Consider the following 21929-nt stretch of genomic DNA (forward strand, 5'->3'; position numbering starts at 1 on the left):
TCATTTGCACACACACCTAAGAGAAAGTTAAAAATATGGTTTATTTGAAACTGTGAAATCAAAATCCAATAAATAAACCATTTAATATCAACAATGGACACTATGTAGGAAAACTCTGGTAAGACTGGATTGTTCCCTTGGTGCCCCAAGCATGGATGAGCCACGAAATTACTTCCCAGCTCCCCACAGCCACGTTGCTCTCTCTACAATCCTTCCCCATTCATGGCAAGCATTCCCCAGATGCACACTACCAAACCCCCATCCTGGAGTCTCACCAGAACCAGCAGAACCGCCCCAAAGATGACAGGGCTCACAGGGCAGAGGCTATAAGAGCAAGAGTAAGTGTCTACATTTCAGGACTTCCAGAGAGCATTCCTCTTCCTCACTCACAGCCCTCTGAACAAGCTTCATGAACCGTGTGCTATGGCCAAGTATACTTTATTTTTTAATTTTTAATGAGCTATTATGAGGCTATAAGAACACAGTTTCTTAATCACTTTTTCGGGTGGCGTGCAACTGATCCCATAAATATTGTATATGTTTGTTTAACACTGCTATTAAATTACTAGGCTTTTCCAAATAGCAGTAACCGTATGTTACATACACATTAAAACTCTTTGATGTAATAAATATGAAAATATGATTTTATCTAAAATATAAATCCAAACAGCTTATAAAGCCTCAGGCAGGAAGTCACCAAATTCTGCTAAACATGTCACGCCCTTTCAGAAACAGCAATAATACATTTTGTATCTGCTTTAGATAAAAAGTTCCTACAGCACAGGGCAAAAGTCTACTGATTACCTTAAAAATAGAAATCAGCTTGGGCATATCACCCTTTCCTTCTAACACTGGCACAAGTGAACTTTGTTTTTTTCTTCTTAGAAAGGAGGGTGGGGAGGGGGGAGTGAAGAGGAGGAAATAAAACCAATGCATCTTACAGGTTATTTATTATGTAACTGGCTGTTGCTACTGGAGCCACTCTTAGACAAACCAGATGAAAACAAGCATATCCAGAAAGGACAGCACTCAACAAGGCCTCGATGTGGCCACCAGCTTGTGCTTCAACTCAAGTGAACCTTCCCAACAGCTCTTCTGTAATCTGCAACAGAGATGTCAGTCCATACTGAAGGTAAGTCTCTTTGGGTTTATACTACTGTGATGCTCTCTACAGGCCAACAAGAACCAATCACTACACGAATATCAAGGGCTCGAGTACTCAACAGTTTAAAGTCTTGATGCTACCAATTCATCCAGGTTCAGTTTGTACCATTTCTGACCCAAGGGACTTCAAGCCAGGGATCTAATTTGCTGGGGAGTAGGCTCTGCTCAGTTACTACTGTATAAAACAGCAGTTTAAAAAGTCAGATTTTCCACCATATTTGGGTGATATTTGGATAGGGCTTCTACACTTAAGTGACATGCACAGAGGCCATATACTCCATGTATCAAAGTAATTTGACACTCTCCAAAGCAGCTCTGTTTTTTGAAAAAGAAAATAAAATAAATGCTGCTTTGAACAACAGGTAAACAACCAGGCTTCAACACCAAATGAAAAGGATAAACACCTCTGGTTAGCAAGATCTATTTAACAGATAACACAACCATTTCAACTCGGTTCACTGTAACACTCCAATGGGCACCCCCAAAAGCCCCTTATGTTAATACTCAGCAGGAACCAGATCACCAGATTTAACTGGCACAGGTATTCTGACCGAGGAAAAAAATCACAATGCCATGTATTTCACAGCTACCAGCACGCTGGGAATTTGAAAGGGTAATGGATGTAATGGCCGCAATCACTGCTTCAGTAGATAAACCAGAAACAGGTCAAAAATATCAGGACTTAAAAATACAAATAGTCAAATTAATCTTTTTCACATAGTTTACCTTGTTATTTTAACCCACATTACACATTTTATTACTTAGAAAAGACGACACTGCATAAAAATAAAATAAAATAAAATTTGGTTTTAACAAGGATGAGGGTTTTACATGACAGTATAAAAAATGTAATAGGAGCCTGAAGGGGAAGAAAAAGAAATGGAAGTGGAACAAAATAAAACAAACTGCCCCCCCCAAAAAAACCCACAAAACAAAACAAACAAACAGAACAAAAACCCAAACCAAAACAAAAAAGAAACAAAAAACAAACAAAAACACCCCCCAAAACCAAACAGGAAAAAAAAATAACAAAAAAAAATCCCCACAACACTACCCCCAGGAAAGGGAAAAAGCTAAAACAAATTCCAGATGTTTTAGTCTGAAGGTTTTAGCTTTTAAAATACACAACTACGTGTGCCTTTCACAATAACAGTCAGAAGTGAACGATACTTTTTGTATTACTGCACCCTTCAACAGGCCAGTCTGCAAGTTAAAACAAACAATATAATAAACTGCTAAATTGTAAGTATGCAATTATGGATTGCTTTTAGCTACTATAAAAAGCTGAGTTACATATCCAATGGTCCATCTTTTAAATTCAAACTGTGCTTAATGTCTTTTAGTTCAGACATACTGAAACCCAGCAGCACAGATGGTTTGTGATGTTTTATTGCCTTTAAGCATGTATTTCTCATTTTTCCAAAGAACGATGCAACATCAATTTTCCATGCATATAGCAGCAAGGAAAGTAATTCCACCTCTTTTTTAGAAGGATATGGCCTCTTGTGAAAGTAGTCTGACAAAAACTGTTTCTGTGCCTCATATGAATTGTGATCATACTGATTAGGATCTACTGCTAGAAAGCGGAGATCCTCACTAGAAGGAAGTTTTCTTAACTCAGTCCTAATCTTTTGTCGTTTAAAAGGCACTACCCCTGAATTTACTTCATTCTCTGCAGACAGAGCTATGCCAGTACTTAAGCTCAGAGGCTGCTGTTCCTTATTCCTTTGGTCTTCTGCAACAAAGCAGGAATCTGATTGCTTTCTTTTCAGTACCACAGAAAGATGCTTCTCACCATTCACAAACAGCAGCTCTTTCCTCTCAGTGCGCTCAAGCTGCATCTTCAGGCTCGAGTTGGTGTCTTTGGGAGCACTTCTACAACGGAGCAAATGTACAGCAATAGCTGTCAGAGTCATATTTCCAGTGTACACACCACAACAGTGGATGCACTTGAAAGCAGGAGACTTTAAAATCGTATGCACAGTCGGCATTATATGATGCCTCTCTTTCAAATGCTTTTCATAGGTTTCTCTACCAGCAAACGTACCTAAGCAAAAGGGACAGGTGAACATTTTTCTGGTGCATCTCCTGTTCACTTGTGCTGTCTGAGGTTTCACTTTGATGTAAACAGGGACAAGAACTGTTGAATATATTCCAACAAGCACTGCCAAATGTACTTCTCTTTCACCCATGTCTTCATCTGGTAGCACTGTGTTGAAATCAAAGTGTGGGAACACAAGGCCACCCTGAGCATCGTTACCTAGCTGAATTCCTCTGTTGCTGTAACTCGCATGCAACTCCTTTCTCCCATTGTGTGCAGTTTTGTTGTGCTCCACGAGGCTTTTTAAGTCATAGAAAGTACCTGTGCAAAACAAGCAAGATAAGCCATGCATGAAGATATGCTTCATGAGCTCCTCCTCACAGAGAAAACACTTACAAGCGTAACACCGGATTGCCTTTTCTGTCATCCTCAGAAAGGATGCGCAAGCTGCAAGTTTGTGAGGTTCTGGGGCTTCCACTTTTACTTCAAGTGGTTTGTGGGCCACCTCCATGTGCACCTCGTAGACATTTGAGGGGAAAAGCTCATTGCAAACAGGGCAGGTCTTCCACTGTTTGGCCTGTCTGACAGCTTGGCTTGTTTCAGGAGCAGGCGGGGAGGCCTGCAAGGATACATTGTCAGAGGTCAGAACTACAGGAGGAGAGGGAGCATTGGCTGGCGACTGGGACAGCTGAGCCACTGACCCCGTCTGCACGAGCTGGATAGGCACCTGCGGAGGTGTCACAGTTGCTACTCCACCACCGGGAGGTACAGGCAAAGTAACAGAGACGGGGGCCAGCGTGAAAGTAGGTATCCCATTAACCTGCTTGCCAGTGGGGATCAACTGCCTCAGTATAGAGCCCGCAGTCAAAAAAGCTGTGCTTTGAGAAACCGGAGGCTGAACTGGCTGATTTACTGGGATAAGTGCTGGGGCAACAGGTTGATTAAGCTGAAGGAACCCAGGTCCAACAGGCTGTCTGACAGGAACCACCCCAGGGGCAAGAGGCTGGTTAAGCTGGAGAAGACCCGACCCAACTGTCTGCGTCACAGGAAGGACCCTGGGATCCACAGGTCTGTTCATGTTCCCAAGTGACTGGCTAACAGACAGAATTCCTGGAGTAACTGGCTGATTCACAGGGAGGACTCCTGGTGCAACTGGTTGATTCACAGGGCCGACAGGTTGAGTAGCAGGGAGCGTTCCAGCTGGAACCAGATTGTTTATAGTCCCGATTGTTTGATTAACAGGAAAGAGCCCAGGCCTGACAGGCTGATTAAGAGGAAGAACCGCAGGGGCCACAGCTCTATTTATGTTCCCAACAGAATGATTAAGACGGAACCCATGAGAAACAAGGACAGCCTGTGAAGGTGAAGGCTGAATACCAAGGTTGTTCTGAGCCACGGGAGGATTGCTGGGCACAAGAGCAACCTGCGAGGATGGAGCAGCAGGAGCACAGGTGGTATTTGGGAGGCTGCCAGAGGCACTTGGGACAGTCACTGGTCCAACTGTGTTCTGAACTGCTTGTGTGTGCACCATGCTCTGGTTTTGATTATTCTGTGGAAATGCAACCTGGATGCAAGCTGGAGCTGTCACAGAACCTGCTGGGACAACAAGAGGCCCTGCAGATGGGGCAGCTGCTGCTACACCTGGGATAGGCTTTGGAGCAATATGCATTTGTTTCACAAGTCCAGGTTTCTTAATGCGTTCCGAAATCAGAGATCGAAGTTTGTTCTCCAGGTCTCTGTGTGTTTCAGCTGTCAAGACATGGTACATTAAAGAATCTGGGCTGTTCGCAGGAGCATTACATTTTTTACAGTAGAACTCAACTGAATTCGGTGTACTTTCATCACATTTCTCGCCAAAATATGCACTTAGTAAGTTTTCAAAATGGTTCATCAGCACATGTTTCTTCATATTGTAATACAAGGTGTCTGTGAATTGACATTTTAGACACGTGAAGTTTATGATGTCACTCCTAAACTGTTTCATGCCATCCAAAATGCTGACTGTATAGTTCTGTATTCGTTTATTAAATGAATGAAACATCCAGATGTGTTCTCCCACTACTCTGGGCCGAGAAGAAAATGCACATTTTGGGCAAGAAACCACCATCTCTTGGTCCATTTCATCCTCATGGTAACGATGCAAGTGATTCTTGAAAGAAGTAAGCAACTTGGATGAGAACTTGCATAAGCCACAGCAGTACGGCTTTGTTCTGTATCTCTGCAAACCAAAGAGAAACATCCACTTAGAAACTGTCAGTTCCTATGCCACTGCTAACTGTTTAAATCTGCACTATCAGCTGTCAGAAATGCCTTCACTGGATGTACAGCATGTATCTTCCCAGTTTCTTCTGGTTTTGAAAAGCAGATTTAAAGATTACATACTTAAGGGGGGGAACATTTGTGCACCTTTTTTGTTTCATTATAATTTACAAAGAAGCCTTACATGAGTTTACTTCTACCCTAGTTCACAAGAAGTAATTCTGAAGCCTGTCTGTTTTTAAATACAGGAATCACAGAACAAGCCAGAAATATATACTATATACAGAAGTTAAGCCTTAGGAATTAGGAATAGCACCCCTTTTAATTTGACACCTTTAAAGCTTTGTTTAGTTCAGGGTCAGCTCCTATCTACTGGACAAAAAGACAAAAAGCAGAACAGGCAAGGATTTTATTTTCTGTATTTCAACAGCCTGATCTTTGCTGAAAACTCTCCAGACCTTCCCAACAAGGCCATAAACAAAGATTTTTTAAAGAACATTCTTTTGGAGCCAAAATAATAATAGGAAGTAGCAAAACCCCCTGTTATGATAAAACAGTGATGTATTAACTCATACATACTTATACACTTAACTCATACATACAATTTATATTAACTCATACATACTGGGCATCCCATCATAGAATTTTTTTTGTGAAATTTCCTCGAAAACGCTCAGTATAGAGCATACACACTCCTCTCAGAAAAGTATTTTAACTGCTTAAGAACACATCTATTTTGCACTAACCAGTGATTTGCTCCCTCAGTTATATGTCACATGACAGCACTGCTTTTCATATCCATATGAGCATCATTTGTTCTTTCTGAAAAACTGGTAGCCCCATCAACCATTTTTTCTGATCAACTTCCTAACCCTGGCTCCTGTCAAAAACTACAGAATTGGTCACAACAACACCCATGTGACAAATCTGCACACTCAAAAATCTAGTGGAATCTGTCTGTTCCCTCAGACATGTTTGTCACCTCACTGATTTCTGCCCTCATGAAACAGAACCCAAAGGGAACAAGCTGTTCTGCCACTACAGCATCCAGCCCAGTTAGATCACCCACATACTTCTCACTGACATACCATGAAGAACAGCAACACAACGAGTGCAGGTATTTTTTTTTTGCCATGTCATAAACCATGCAGGTTACAGTCAGCCATCTACAGACAACAGACAGACAGCCATGTCCTAGCAGTAGCAGGAGTATCCATGCTGGGTGTCCCCCAGCCACTCCATGATCCAGAAGGCTGAACAAATGCTTTATTAAGCTATATTGTATCACATTCTATTACTACACTAATACTATACTAAACTATACTATACTAAAGAAAAACCCGTGACCCTTTCCAGACAGTCACGACACAGCTTTGACCCAAGTGGTCAATCAGTCCAAACAACCATCACCAGAGTCCAATTAACAAATCCATTTCAGTAAACAATCTCCATAACACAATCCACATGGGCCAAACAACGGGAGCAGCAACTAGAGATAAGAATTGTTTTCCTACTTCTTTCTCTGAGCTTTCTCAATGCCTTGCCCAGGAAAAATCCTGGGAGAGAGAATTATGTCTCTCTCTGTTCAGAGAATGTGAATACCACACTAGGAGAGTCTCCTGACGATAACCAATTCAAAAGACTGGGTCAGACAATGCCACTGGCTGGCTAAGGCTGCTGAAGAAGCCCACTGCTAAGCTATCACTGAATTATCTTCTATATATCCTCTTTAGGTGCCTAATCTTAGCTGCTAGTAAACAGCAACAAAGCAAATTAGCAGATGCATCGATCTTTAAGTATCCTGCCTAGAGAAAGGCCACTGACACTAATGAACTAATGAAGCACACAGAACATTACTAGAAGATACACCTCACTACTTCTGAAGGAGTAAAATGACAAAGGAAAAATTCCAAACAATTCTCTTTCAGCTGAACAGAAGCAGATGGAAGTACACTGCTTTGATATTCTCTGTATGAAACCGAGCTTTTCCACACAAACACTTTACAAACCATTCTGCCAGCATGTTCTCCTTGCATGCTTTTTCTGTTCACCCATCTGCTTTTTCAGGTTCACAACAACCTACCAATGGCATGCCAGTTTTATAGAAAGCTTGACAAAATAAGAATAAGGATACAAGCCACTTAAGAAAAAGAAAGCATCTTGGAGATTGACCAATCTTCAACTGTATAAATGGAATCCAAAAGAAGGCTTATAAGAGACATTGCAGTAAACTCAATTAACCCTCCTTTAAAGAACCTACTCAAGAACATAGTAGTACTTTCTGTTGTGTAGTCTCACATTCCCCACAACTTAGAATCATGCAGAAAGACAAAACAACCTCAAAAAACTAAAGTTCTGCCAGAACAGTTAACGTCTCCCTAAAAATAGTACAAATGGTGGAAACCACCAACTGCACTTACACAGACATCTTCTCCAGCCTACTGAGTTTACAGGAGGCAACAATTTATTTTCCCCTTATGGCAACAACTTTGGAAAAGAATATCCTGAAGGACCAGCTTCTTTTCTCCCAAATCTAGGCAGCATAATATGTGAATGATATACATTAATAAACCAAAATTGTTTAAAGAAAATGGATAAGAACAAGGTTAGTATCCAAAAGAGACAGTGTGGAACTGTTCTGCAGCAATGTGTTATCAATTCCACACTGAATTTCATTGATAGGTCTTCCATAAGAAGGCCATGAGGGGCCCCAAGACTCTTCAGCAAGACTGACAAGTCTATGTTTTTTTCTGGACATACTCCACTGCTCTAGACACAGCATCTCAGAAACTTGCTACTAGATACAATTATAGAATTGTTCACCTCAACCCTGCCTTTCTTATGGAGTCTAGCTATACAGAACTAAAAGCTGTTTCACATACACAAATCTAACTGGAGTTTTCCACTGCCACCCCAGACCAAGCCACTAATAATAATTTCATCTTAATCCACTTGCATCTATGCAATCACATTTTCACCCTTCCAATGAAACAGGAGTCATGTTGTACAGAAGACCATGCTAAGACTACATATTAGGTTAGGCTAAAAAGGCAAAATATTACTGTGACATCTTAAACACTGATGTTCAGGGTTGTATCCTTAAAGACTGAAAATGGTAACTGAAGTCCTCATAACCACCTCTATTACAGGGAAGAACAAAGAGGAAATGTAAGATTATTCCCTGACTAACAGCACTTAGAAAACAAATATTAAAGCTATTTTTTCAATAAAAAAGCTGCATTCCAATTTCTGAAAATTTTCAAACTCAGCAACTCCACACAACATGTTTATCCAGAATTTGTGTCACGAACATACATACCTTCCTTTTGCCCACAGGCTCCCAAGGAGAGACATCACTCCATGAAGTGTTACAGAAGTAGTTTTCACCTGCATCAAAACTTTTAAGATTCTAAAAGTAAAATAAAAACAAGAAATGAAAATGAGGCATTTGCAGTTCTGAATATATAGAAATCTCAATAGGAAATAAGGAAAAATAAAAAAGAAAAACCCCACACAAACAGAGGATGGCTTGGAAATCTCTAAACGTCATTCAAAGAAATTACTTCTTTGACCAGCTTTGATTTCTTTTACCTCAAATATTTGTTGATGTGACTGCCTAATAACAGAGTAGGAATTCTGAACAGTTCATAGTTACTGAAAATAATATTGGGAGTGAAAATATTTACACTTGAATTCCACTGCTTCCAGCCAAGTTCACAGTGAACACGCAAAGTATTTTTCCTCTCTACCTTCCTCCTCCTTCATTGGTAATATTTCACTGCTTACTTCATTGCTTTATTAGCTTACCACTACAGTTTACTTTGCAACAGGTTCTGTGTAACATTGTTACACTTCAAACTTGGAAAAACAAAAGACATTCACCAAAGCTGATTTCCAAGAGCTGCTTTTCCCAAAGCTACAAAAGCACAATATTACTGTGTCTACAACAATTGTGGCAGGGAAAGCAACTGTCCTTACAGACTTCTTTAATTAATCCCATCAGAGCAGTTCACATCCCTCAAGGCAATGCCAGCTACTATCCTAAAAATAATAAGTTCATCTCCAGATTTCTGAGACCCACACATATTTAAACACAAACTTAATGGGAAAGAAAAAAAACCAAACAAACAAAAAACCAAACAAAAAACAAACAAATAAAAAACAAACAAAAACCCAAACAAACAAAAAAAACCCACAAAAACAAACCCCAAAAAACTCAAGCTAGATTCCAATTTACTAGGCATTTCTGAAGACCCTAACCTAGGTTCAACAGCACACCCAGAATGCCCTGGATGGAAACAAGCTACAAATCCAGGCTTTATCCATAGAAAACTTGCATCTCTTCTCCCCTCACATTCTTCCTTTTCACAAATCCTTCTTCACTCAAAACTCTGCAGATACTTAGAGAAGGCATGATTTCCACTTCTTCACCAACCCCCACTCAACAGCAGAGGCAGATAACAAGTAACATTTAAGATCAGATGACCTTACAAAAGGAGTGAAATTCATAAACCTAATAGTTCGTGTTACGTGAAATTTAGCAGCAACACAGAATATAGTCAGCAACAAGGAGCAACAAAGCTTCAGCAATCAAAAAAAACCTACAGAATCCTACTTAACGCAGGCTCTGTCTGCACTAGGCTCTTGTCCATTTGCAGCATGCAAATATGAGCATTCCTACGTGTTCAGCAGATTAGAGTAAGCTAGAACATCATGCCAATGATAATTTGATTTTAACTTCATTATTCAAGAATTTAGAAAAATGTAGCAGCTGAGTTTGCAATACGCTGTCTACCAGAAAAGCTCAGGGCAACAATAAACAAATGCCCTGCAATCTAATCAACCCTAGACACTGAATGAGTCATGTATTTGCCCTTCAACCAACCAACAAAAAAACCCAAACAAACAAAAACAAACAAAAAACAAACAAACAAACAAAAAACCACCCCAAAAAAAAAAGCGCCAAAAAACAACCAGCCAAAACCACAACCACAACAAAAAAAGAAAACCTCAGAAAAACCAACTGAACAAACAAAAAAAATACAAACCACAAAAAATCCAGGAACCTTAGAAAGAAGCCTTGCATGCAACAAGAAACAACCCAGAATTTTAGTGAACTATTTTTGACTGAGAAAATGAAGAGACTTGAGACTTACTAAAACTTCTTCAGCTGAACAAGCTGCAGTGAATCACACACTGCTAAAAAAAGTTTTCTTAAAGTTTACGGCTTATCTGAAACATGTTCTGTTTTTGGTTCGAGTGAGCGGCTCCTACACTTAAACCCCAGATTCCGACAAGCCAAACACAGGAAATATGACTAGATAGTTTTGCTGAAATGGCTATTTCCTACAGAGGAATATCTACTAATAAAAATAACCATTCTTATCAATAGAACTCATCAGTGGGGCAAATGGCTGCTCTGAACACTTGCTTTAAAAAAAGATCCACTAATTAGTTATGACCTTTCCAGATTTCTCACTTCCAGGAGGGGATGAAAAAAGGAGAAGGGAAAGGTAACAAGAAAGGAACAAAGCCCTCTGAGAAGCCTAACTAATCCTTATGCATAATAGGGATTCTTAAGTTGAAGAGAAAAACATTTTTAAAATAAGAACTGTTCTCCCCTCTGTATTAAAACTCTCATGGTTTTCCTTAACAAAACCATAAAAAGCTGAGAGTTTAAATGAAGACACAGAATCATAGAACAGAATCATGGAATGGTTTGGGTTGGAACGTGCCACTCTTGCACTGAGAATGACACAAGAACAGGCGAGAGGCATTATTGTAGAAAGAGCAAAGAAGGCTAATTAATTATCATACTATATTATTCTATACTATATTACATGACATCTAAAAAACTGAAACCAGCACTCAACTGCACAGAATCTTGTGACTGTCTGCTGACCAACAGTCTGCACATTTGCTTGGCCCTGACAGGCCAAGGAAACAAAACAACATCACTTTGGGTAAACAATCTCCACATTGCATCTACCTTGGCACAACACAGGTGCAGTGTTGTGCCAAAGTAGAATTGTTCTGATCATTCTTTTCTCTGCTTCTCTCACTGCTTCTCTCAGGTTCAGAGAATGTGAATCCCACAGGAAAGGACCCTATAGATCATCTAGTTCCAGCCCCCCCATCATGGGCAGGGATGCTACTCACTAAACCAGGTTGTCCAGGGCCACATCCAACCTGGCCTTAAATACTGCCAGGAATGGGGCATCTACAGCTCCTCTGGGCAACGGTACCAGTGCCTCAGCACCCTCTGGATAAAGAATTTCTTCCTAAGCTCTAATCTAAACCTACGCTCTTTCAGTTTAAAACATTGCTGCCCCTTATCCTGTCCCTATCTGTATAAAAAGTCCCTCTCCTTTTAGATGCCCCCTTCAGGTACTGAGCAGCTGCAAGGAAGTCAGCCCTCTCTTCTCCAGGCTGAAAACCCCAGCTCTCTCAGCATGTCTTCAGCTTCAGAGCAGAAGTGCTCCAGCTCTCCAATCACCCTCATGGCCCTAAAGATCACAGTATGTTAGAGAAGCTGAAACAGTCTATTAAAGGAAAACCTCTGACCTTACAGTCAATGTACTTAAACACACTGCTTGGAGAACCAAACTAGTACTCCAGCCAAAATGCTCATGTCTTCTTCCTAGCAGAGATCAATTAGCCTAAAACCTAATCCTTTTGGTCTCTAAGCTACAGAGAGGTACTAGTCATACATTACATTCCTTCATCTTCCTCACCAACTCTTGTCCATTATCGTACCTCATTACAACAGCGCAAGACCAGATCTGGGTCATGTTAGTAGCACATCATATTTCAATCCATTTCTTACATTGTCCAGCCATAAATAGTCCAGAAACAAATCTCAATATTTGAAAAAACAAACTTTAGGTACTTCTCACTAGATGGTTTTCAAGGTGCCTTCAAACTCAGGCCTGCCTATGATTTTAAGTTTTATTAAAACATCACACATATCATGCTACCAAAAAGAAATACCATCATCATATGAACCAAGTACCGATCACGCTATACTGCTAAACCTGTACCAAAACCAGCCCCAGATTACCCAGGAAAAACAAACTAAAATTATGAACTTGGTTGAGGAAGAATTATTTGCCAAAAAAACAAAAAAAAAACCACAAAAAAAAAAAAAAAAAACCAAAAAAAAAAACAAAACAACAACAAACCCCACAAAAACAAACCAGTATTTTTTGGCCAAAATCTCATAGAGGTTTCACCATCATTTTTTACTTAAAAATGAAGCAAAACCAACTAAACACACATTATACGTATCCCCAAAAACCCAAACAAATACAAAACAACTTATTACTTATTTACCATTGAAGTCCATGCAATAATCAAAGAGACTGCAAGCAATTTTATAGTAAAAACCTGTCACCATCAAAACATTCCTGCTTCCAATGGTCGAGACAGACTCCGCTCTTGAGTGAAAAGTGTGATTACAGAATATTAACAAAATAAAAACAGCAAGTAAATGAAAATTAGTAGACATTATAATTTTCCTTGAGCTATTACCGCATTTAGATATATGCAAAACTGTTCAATTGCAATAACAATGTTCTAAAATCAGTAATGCGTGTGGACTTCAACATTTTTTTTTCCATTAACTAACAGAGTTTCAGAAAGAAACCACCACAAAAGACACAACAGTACCCTTACAGAGCGTTATACCTACTTTAGTACTGCCATACAGAAGCAATCAACCTCTTGTCAACACTAAGGCATGAATCTACTCAACACTCAAAAAATCCTGTGCACCAGCTCACTGAAATACACTACTGTTAAGAAATGGAGTTACATCGCTGTGTTTGCACCTTTTCTGGCACTGGGTTGCCAGTCTGATGGTGTGCATTCTGCCTGACTGATGCACAAAATTTTCTTCTCAAAGTGGCAACAGTGGCACAAGGTTTATCTTACTCACCCCAGTACACCTGCATATACTTTTTAAGATACAGAACCAAACTACAACTCAATGAGATCATTTTGGTATTTTTCACCAGACACAAAGTTTAAAGGCTTATCCATTTTCAGAAATGCAGATGATTTGTATGTCTCTTCAGAAGCTTGTCCTTGATACGTGATGGGATGTCTTTGAGGAGACTCCTCATCTGCATGAAATCTTAAAAGAACTGGAAAAAGTTGCTGTATTGCACACAAATAACAATTCATTAGTCTGTGGTATTTTTTCCTAAAGCTGTACTGCTTCTTTTTGTTGAAACATTGCTAACAGAATATGAGGCACCATCTATGACACATCTTGCTAAGAAATACACACTCTTGCCATGCTAAATACTAACACACCGAATTCCTGCCCTGGGTACGAACAGTCAGTAATAAGTAACCCCTAATGTAAGGACTCCCCCAAAAAAGCTATCATATATACACCAGAAGGTGAAATATTTGTCAGGAGTTTACATTTCAGATTTGTTTACATTCTTTCAAATACTTTACCTTCAATAATTCCCTGCAGCTGTCAAGCCCAAGATCCACAAGAATGTCCTTCACCTTTTTTCGAGCCTTCCTTACATTATCAAGGTTTTGAACAGGAATTTGAAACATTTTGCACTTTTCCTGGGAAAAAAAAAAAAAACCACAATAACCAAAAAATAAAGAAAAAAAGAAAAAAAAAAAGAGGAAAAATAATAAGGAATGAAAAAACACACTAAATACTTCAACACAGGTACTTGCATTTAAGTGTGTTAAAATAAGAACTAAAATCTGAAAAGTCAGAGAATACAAATATTTAGGTTAGAAAAGACATCTAAGATCATCGAGTTCAAACATTAACCCACCACAGTCATTATCCATGCCTCTCATCACCACACCTACGTGTCTTTCAAATACCTCCAGGAATGGGAACTGAACTACCTCCCTTGCCAGCCCATTCTAGTGCTTGGCAACCCTTTTTCTGAAGTTTTTCCTAATATCCAACTTAAACCTTCCCTGATGCAACTTGGCTCTTTTCCTGTCACTTGTTACTTGGAGGAAAAGACTGACCGCCACCTGGCTACAGCTTCCTTTCAGTTGTAGAGTGATAAGGTCACCCCTGAGCCTCCTTTGCTCCAGGCTAAACACCCCCAGCTGCCTTAGCCACTCCTCATTGGACTTGTGCTCCAGACTCTTCCCCACATTCACTGCCCTTCTCTGAACTCACTCCTGCTCCTCAATGTCCTTCCTGTACTGAGGAGCACAAAACTAGACACAGCACTTGAAGTGAGGCCTCACCAGTGCCAAGCACAGGGTCAATCACTGCCCCAGTCCTGCTGGACACACTCCTGCTGATATGGGCCAGGATGCCATTTCTTAAATATGAAAACCCAAAATCTTTAAGCCAAAGAAGTGGGCTCACTAGCATTTCCCAAGTAGAAAAGTTGACTGATTTTCAAGGAAACAGAATGTAAGGGGGGGGGGGGGGGGGGGGGGGAGGGAATCTTTATATTTCTTCTTTCTACAGAAAATTCCAAATTTTTCTTTCAGATCTCCTTGTATCTACATGGCAGGAACATAGTTTTGTAGGGTTTTCGTAAAAGAACATGAATACCAGAATTTTATTAAGTTCTATTCAGAAAATTACGATCATATCATGTAAGGAGAAATTCCACACCTTTCACCTTAAATGTTAGCATCAAGATGAGAAATCTTTTTGATATTTTTGTTTGCTGTCAACCATGGACATGCTTAAAATATGATTGCTAGTAAAATCTAGATTTCCTGCAAAAGCTTCTACTTTTGTGAACTTGTAATGTATCTCCACAGGCACAGCTGCAGAAGTAAAAAAAAAAGCTCAGCCTTTGTCAACTCCTTCTTAGATTACAGCAAGATACAATTTAGACTGTACTTTAAGACACTGCAATGGACACAGAATGCAAAACCCAACCCTAAGCTTGCACTGAAAAAGGTCACTGGAAACTTCTCCAGTAGTTGGTGCTTAAATAGCTGACAGAGGATCCAGGAGCATTTACAACATCCTACTGCTAAACAATTCATCCATCCAGGAGATGCCTGGACAGGAAAAAGAAAAAAAAAAATAGAAATAGAGGAAATCTCCAAACAGTCTTTCAGCACATACAGTCTCAAATGGATTGAAAAGCTGTGCTTTTACCAAAAAAAGCAAGCTCCGTGCCAACATGAAAGCTCTACTTTGAAGAAGACTTTCATGCAAATAGTTGCAAAATCCCCCTGCACATAAGACACAAGCTAAGCCTCAAAAAATCCCCAAAACCCACAAACCATATAAAAAATGTTCCAGTCTGTATGTAACCACCCCAAACCTTAATTTACGTACAAAACATGTAACTGAAGGGTTTATGATTAAAATTCAACAAACTCACATACTATTCTTCGCTTCTTCTCCCCTGAAAGGAAAGGTGTGTAGAGAGAAATGGAGAGGGAACCCCATTTGACAGATGCTAGTCTTGTTTTCTAATGTTTTTTATCACCAAGTCCAGAAGACATTCTGATACCATCGGGGTAGGTGTACCACAGGAACCTACACAGAATGGAATAAATCAGAGTAACTGGTCTGGCATTCTCTCAAAATGCAATGAGCAAAAATTTGACATAAAATAGTCTTTTTAAAGTGAAGTCACCAGGAATTTGCTGAGTCCCTAGTTAAAGCTTGAAGATCAGTCCCTCTATGACAGCAGGTTATGCACATCAAGCCCACGGTCCACTGCGGATAACAACAGAGCTACTGGACACCACCATGCCCAGTGGTGATCAGCCAGAAGGAAATATGGTTCAATACATCAGGCTCCAATGGAAACAGTTTCCCCACCTCAGTCTTCCACTTCATACATTGACGCTACTGAAGAAGGTGATACAGGCATTTGTTGAGGCATGTCTAGCTCACAAAGAAGAAACAGTCAATAGGGGTGTAGTACACAACATCCATGTACCTCAACAGTTTTCTTAACCAGCAATCATTCTGAAATTATTAATGCAGAAGAAAATGAAATAAAATTATTAATTATCCTTACATGATTAATCCATGAGAAAGAAAAACACACCAAAACCTCCACCATAACAGAAAAAAACTTGAATATAAATTATGTTCCAGTTCTCAAACAGTTGGTCTTCAATCCAAAGGCCACCACGTGCAATCATTTGCAATGTTATTCAGTAGGTATTCGAACAATGTTCTTGCAAGTAAGGATCTTAAAGGATCTCAGACCAGAATTGCAGAACGGTATGGGTTGGAATGGATCTTAAAGATCATCTAGTTCCAGATCTACTCCCACGGGCAAGGACACCTCCCCCTAGACCAAGCTGCTCAAAGTCCCATCCAACCTGGTCTAGAACATTTCCAGGGATGGGGCATCCACAGCTCCTCTGGAAAACTTCTGCCAGTGCCTCACCACCCTCACAGTTAAGAATTTCTTCCTAATATTCAACCTAAATCTACGCTCCTCTTGGAGTCTCTCTATCCATTAGACCAGCACTGCCCTATCATAAAGGTCACAAAAGATCAACCTTCTAAGCTTATTTCCTCAAGCCCTCAGTTTAATTCCTTTATTATTATGCAGTTTATTATCCACATTTTCATACTAATAATTTATTTTTCTTATATTTTTGACATTCCTCAGGCTTTAGTTTGCACATTGGTTCCATGAATTTGTTGGTCCACATTCCATTCTTAATCAGCAAATTCAACACAAAAGCACTACAGTTAAACTGAACGAGGGTTACCAAGAGTCTTTATCATTTTACTGCACTGCCTGTCTAAAAGACAAAAATTTATTCTTCACAGCTTTAAATTGTTTCCAAAAAACCTGATAATCCACTGAGTTTTCAGACTAGCGTCACTTCTTAAACAGAACCAAGGCAAGTTTTTAGCAAAATAAAGGAATAATTGTAGCAGCTGATGTCTCAAATTCAGTTCTAAGAAGGCTATCCAACTCTTGCTCAGGCATTTTAGCCATTAAGCTATTCCTATTTGTTGTTTTTTTTCAGATAACATCTCCATAATGATACACAGTGTAGCTTTATTCAACACTATGGGTTTGTTTCATTTCTGCATTTGTTACCATAGATTGCAACACCCAACTTACTACATTTGATTTTTCAAAGATCACAAATGCAACTCTTCCCTTCCAGCAGTACTGCAGTATTTTAAGTCTAGCCTAAAAGACAAAGTAACAGTCTGCACAGTATCTTGGTAGACAAAGACACCAGTTTTCAAAGTAACTACCTTTTACTATCATTTCTCAGCATTACAAAAAAAAGGGAAAAACACTAACACTGCACCGCTTCAAAAAGGGAAATCATCACAAAATGCCAAGTTCCTATTCCTTTTACTTCTTAGAACCATTCTCATTCCCCTTGGAAGGAACCTCGAAAGGGCAGCCAGTCCAGCTTCCTATAAGCAGGCTCAACCATTAATTGCAGCCAGGGCACTCTGTTTTGGCCAGTCAGGTTTGGCAGCCTCTCTGGGCAACCTCCTCCAGTGACAGACTGTGCTCACATTGAGAGCTTTACTCCTTACATGAAATCTGCACCACTTTTGTTTGTGTTCCTACAGGAAGTAGGCATTTGCAAGCAAATGAAAATGGAGTTGGTATGGAGCTGGCAAAAGGAAGATGCACATATGTGCCTTCAACGGGCATGCAAATGCTTCCAGCAAAATCCAGTCAACTAGATAATCAGGCATTTCTAGAGTTTTCAGGAAAAGAGGAATGTCAGAAGATCCACAGAGAAAACAGCCGTAATGTAACACTTTTAGATACCAGAAAATCTGTACTGAAGCAAGATTTCCAGACGTGTTTCTAAGTGGTTGGCCTTCACTTGCCTGTTGCTCAAAGAACTGCTTTGAGCAGGAAATTATGGAAGACTAATGGAACTTCGTCCTCTCAACTGTCTACCTCGGAAATTGAATAACTCTTACGTTTTTGTAACTTTTATCTAGTAACTGTCATTAGTAACTGAGAAAGAGATTTTTGAAATCTCTTTGGTCTTTTTAAAAGGTTTGTATCTTTCATAGGACCTTTATAAAAATATACAGGTTTGGAACATTTGGGTTGGAGTATTTTGGAAGGTTTGTTTACTAACTTGTACTTCAGCAGTCATCAGAACTGACAAGCACCAATAAAAAATTACGTTGCAGCCAGAATATTCCTAGTAAAGTCCAGGGTAAGGAAGCAAAAAGGGCCTTTGCATGGTATCCACAGATGCTTTATTCAGCTGCATGGTGGCATGTTCAGGGTGCAAGGCACACTCATGACGGGAGCACCAGTTTCTCCTTCTCCCCAGAGCTCGGGCTGAAGCATGCTCTCAGGCAGTACAAAGATGATGGCCGGGAATAAGGGAGGGAGTGGCTGAGGGACACAGAAGGAGCCAATGGGGTCCCAAAAGCCCCTGAGGGAAGCCTCTTGTGTCTCCCCAACCCAGGGAATGCCTCCCACAGTCCCCACAAATTATTTCCATTACAGTAAACTTATTAGAAGTTGACAATTCATATTAGTTCAGAAAACAATAAAAACTGCTTCGTTCCTGAAAGTCGAATGAAAGCATGTGATCTATTTTCAAGAACCCTGGGAACAAGAACACCGGATGGCAGAGAGCAGCTGGGAGGACAGGCACACTAAAAAACTGCCTAGAAGAATGAGAGTTTGTCTTGGCCATACCAGATTTTACCCTCATCAATTTTATTTTGTTTCTGGTAAGCTTACATATCCTCTGAGAAGTCACACCTGGGTATCTGCTCAACCACACATTACAGGTCAGTTCCATTTCCTGGACCCTTATCTCTGAAAGAGACATAACAGGATTTACAAGTACATCAGCACCATCAAAGCTTATCCAACCTATGGAGGGAGAGGGAAGAAAGCTTCCTAAAGAAAAAGTTGACTAAATAGAATGGATGCTATTCTTGTTCATTGTTTAATCAGTTGTAATTTAAAATATATTCTAATAAAATGCACAAAGAGCAGTTCTGGTCACCAAAGTAGTTTATCTTCTTATATTCAGATTTCTATCCAAGGGCAACTTAATAGAAATCTGAGGTAAGAAAAAAAATTAACTCTTTGTCCAGCTATATCAGAAACCTCTGGGCATTTCAAATCATAGATCTCGTAAGAGTCACAACAATTCTGCTCTTTTCATGGCTATAAATCACAAACCTGTTGAAAAGGTCACCTTGCCCAACATGAAGACGACCATCATTCAACAGCTGCTAACACACAATGAAGAGGAGTAAGATATGTGATGGCATAGCCTGAGATGCAGCACAACAACCTGCATCTTACCTAACATATCAAAGCAAATTTAGATCACTAACTACAGCCACTGTGGTTTAAATAACTATTGTGATGGTTCATTAACACACAACCAAATCCCTGCTATCCAAGACTGGTGAGAAGAGGCTAAAGGACACTACCATGGAGGGACACTACCATTTAGACTCATGGAGCCTTCCTAAAGCACTAATTCACACAATACTTTGACTCCCTTGAAAGTCCCTTCTGGACATTAGCCAGAACCTGAACCCAGCAGGATCCAAGCTCATCCTAGGTGATAGAAGCATCTGCATAGAGCCCACTCAAATCCTGCAGGTTTTGTCAGCCCCACGTGTATGTGAGCAGAAGAGTCACACCCTGAGTACAGCTATTCCAGGAGGAAGTACCACTGCATTTGTGCTGCACTTGTCAGCTTGGTGTGACCCAAAGACTTTGCACTTTACAAATGGAGACAACAGTCCACAGCACAGACAATCCAAAACCTTAACAAGTCAGAAAGGGGACAGAACTGAAATCATCCCCAGGGCTGTGCAACAGGTTTCAGAAGAAGGACTGAAGTGTTTAAACACAAACCAGCTCCACCAGCACTCAGTAAGACTTAGCCCAAATCCAGGAATTCCCAATGGAAAAACATAAGGCATAACAAAACTGTATGTGCTCTTGTTTCTAAAGATCTGCTGTAATTTGTGGCGGATGTTGCTTTTCACAAAATCTCCATGAAACAAACCAAAGAAATTACTACAGCTTATCATATACACTATACCTTATAATAAACCTTATTACAAGTTATCATATTCTTTATTTCTTACCCAGTTCCTAAATATTGTGCTGAAGAAACTCCATTTTTTTATCAAAATTGAAGTTTATTAAAAGGAGCACTAGGATGTCTAGAATATAGATTCAATATCCCAGGAGTCTTTTTAAGTGTTTCATTGTAGCTCTTTAAAACTTTTAACAAACACAAATTTTTGGTTGAAAGAAAACTGTTAAGAACAACAAGCAATTCGTCCCAAGTAATTAACCCATCAAAACTTTATCTGCTGAAAGTGTTCATAACTTTGGCAGCCCAGGACTCTGAACCCCTGCAGCAGGAGTTACACACGTGTCTTTTATTCTGTTCACAAACCAGGACAACTGCAACTCCCCATTACCTGGTCTCGACCACAAAGCAAGCGCATTCAAATGGTTTTCACGGCTTGCATTGTGTGGGTTGTGTTTGTTTACAGTATTCATAAACTTTCTTTCTAAATGTATGCATTGTTGTGGCATGAGACACCACAAGGATATTCGACGTAATTTTGCGTCCCATTAACTGGTTCCATTAGCCGGTGGTGAAGTGCTGGTTCTGTACGCGTGTCACTCCTGTCCCTCCTACAGTTTGCCACAAACTGTTTCAAACCAAAACAATTCATTAAAAGCAATTAAAATTATTCAGACTTCAAAGCAAGCTATTAAGCTGGGTCCTTAGACACTCCATCGCTGAAGTGCGACCTGGAATTAAATAACCAACACGTAGGACGCGCGGTGATACCGAGCTGCTCACAGCCCGCGGCAGCGGCGAGGCAGCGGGGGAGCATCCCCGCGTACAACGCTTCGCCCGATGGGGCCGCGCCGGACCCGTCCCGTCCCTCCCTGACCGCTCGTGGAAGCCGCTCTGAACCCGTGGCGCCCGCCGAGCCGAAATCGCGCAGCGACCAGGGCGTTCGCCGCCCTCCGCCCCGCCCCGCCGCACATACCCGGCCAGGCTGCAGGGGGAGCCCCCGCCGCTGCTGCTCCTCCTCCTGGCTCTCGCTCCCGCTCCTCCTCCTCCTGCGGCCGTCGCCGCCGCCCGCCGCGATCCCGCACCGCCGCCACCCACCGCTCACGGCTGCGGCTCTGCCCCCGGCGCTGCCGCCGGCGCTGCCCGGTGCCACCGCTCCCGCGGCCCCGCCTCCCGGCCTGGCGCCGCCGCCGCGCTCAGTGCGCGCCCCGGGGGGGTGGCGGCATGGCCGGGGCTCCGCGCGCGCCTCGCCCTGCGCCCACCTCCACAGCGCCCACCGCCCGCGCGCCGCCCGCGCCGCATCAACCGCCAGAAAGAGAAAATGGCGCTTGATCTACGAGAGGAAGTGACGTTGAGGCTCAGTTGCATGGCAGGCAGCCAGCCAATGGGGAAAGACTCAGCCAGCGTTCCCATTGGTTCCCCAGAGGGATGGGCGGGGCTAAAGGCGGGACCGCAG

The 21929-nt window shown here is 41.0% G+C and overlaps 1 protein-coding gene across 7 annotated transcripts in view; it reads right to left on the bottom strand.

Moving 5' to 3' along the window:
• Positions 1–21586, bottom strand: part of ADNP2 (ADNP homeobox 2) — a 31064-nt gene extending 9478 nt beyond the window's left edge. Inside the window, exons 1-6 of one of the 7 annotated variants that reach the window (XM_071450379.1) lie at positions 21450–21586; positions 15811–15968; positions 13931–14050; positions 8784–8873; positions 3933–5423; positions 23–3824 (exon numbers count right to left, since the gene is read on the bottom strand). In XM_071450379.1, coding sequence (XP_071306480.1) covers positions 2454–3824; positions 3933–5423; positions 8784–8873; positions 13931–14038 — 3060 coding nt within the window. In that variant the 5' untranslated portion in view covers positions 14039–14050; positions 15811–15968; positions 21450–21586 and the 3' untranslated portion in view covers positions 23–2453. The other 6 variants (XM_071450372.1, XM_071450386.1, XM_071450352.1 and 3 more) reach the window with 6 other exon arrangements.
• Between the last annotated feature and the right edge of the window lie 343 nt (positions 21587–21929).

This window comes from Agelaius tricolor, unplaced genomic scaffold (genome assembly GCF_023055355.1).
Source record: "Agelaius tricolor isolate 1412-34295 unplaced genomic scaffold, bAgeTri1.0.p SCAF_2, whole genome shotgun sequence".
NCBI lineage: Eukaryota > Metazoa > Chordata > Aves > Passeriformes > Icteridae > Agelaius > Agelaius tricolor.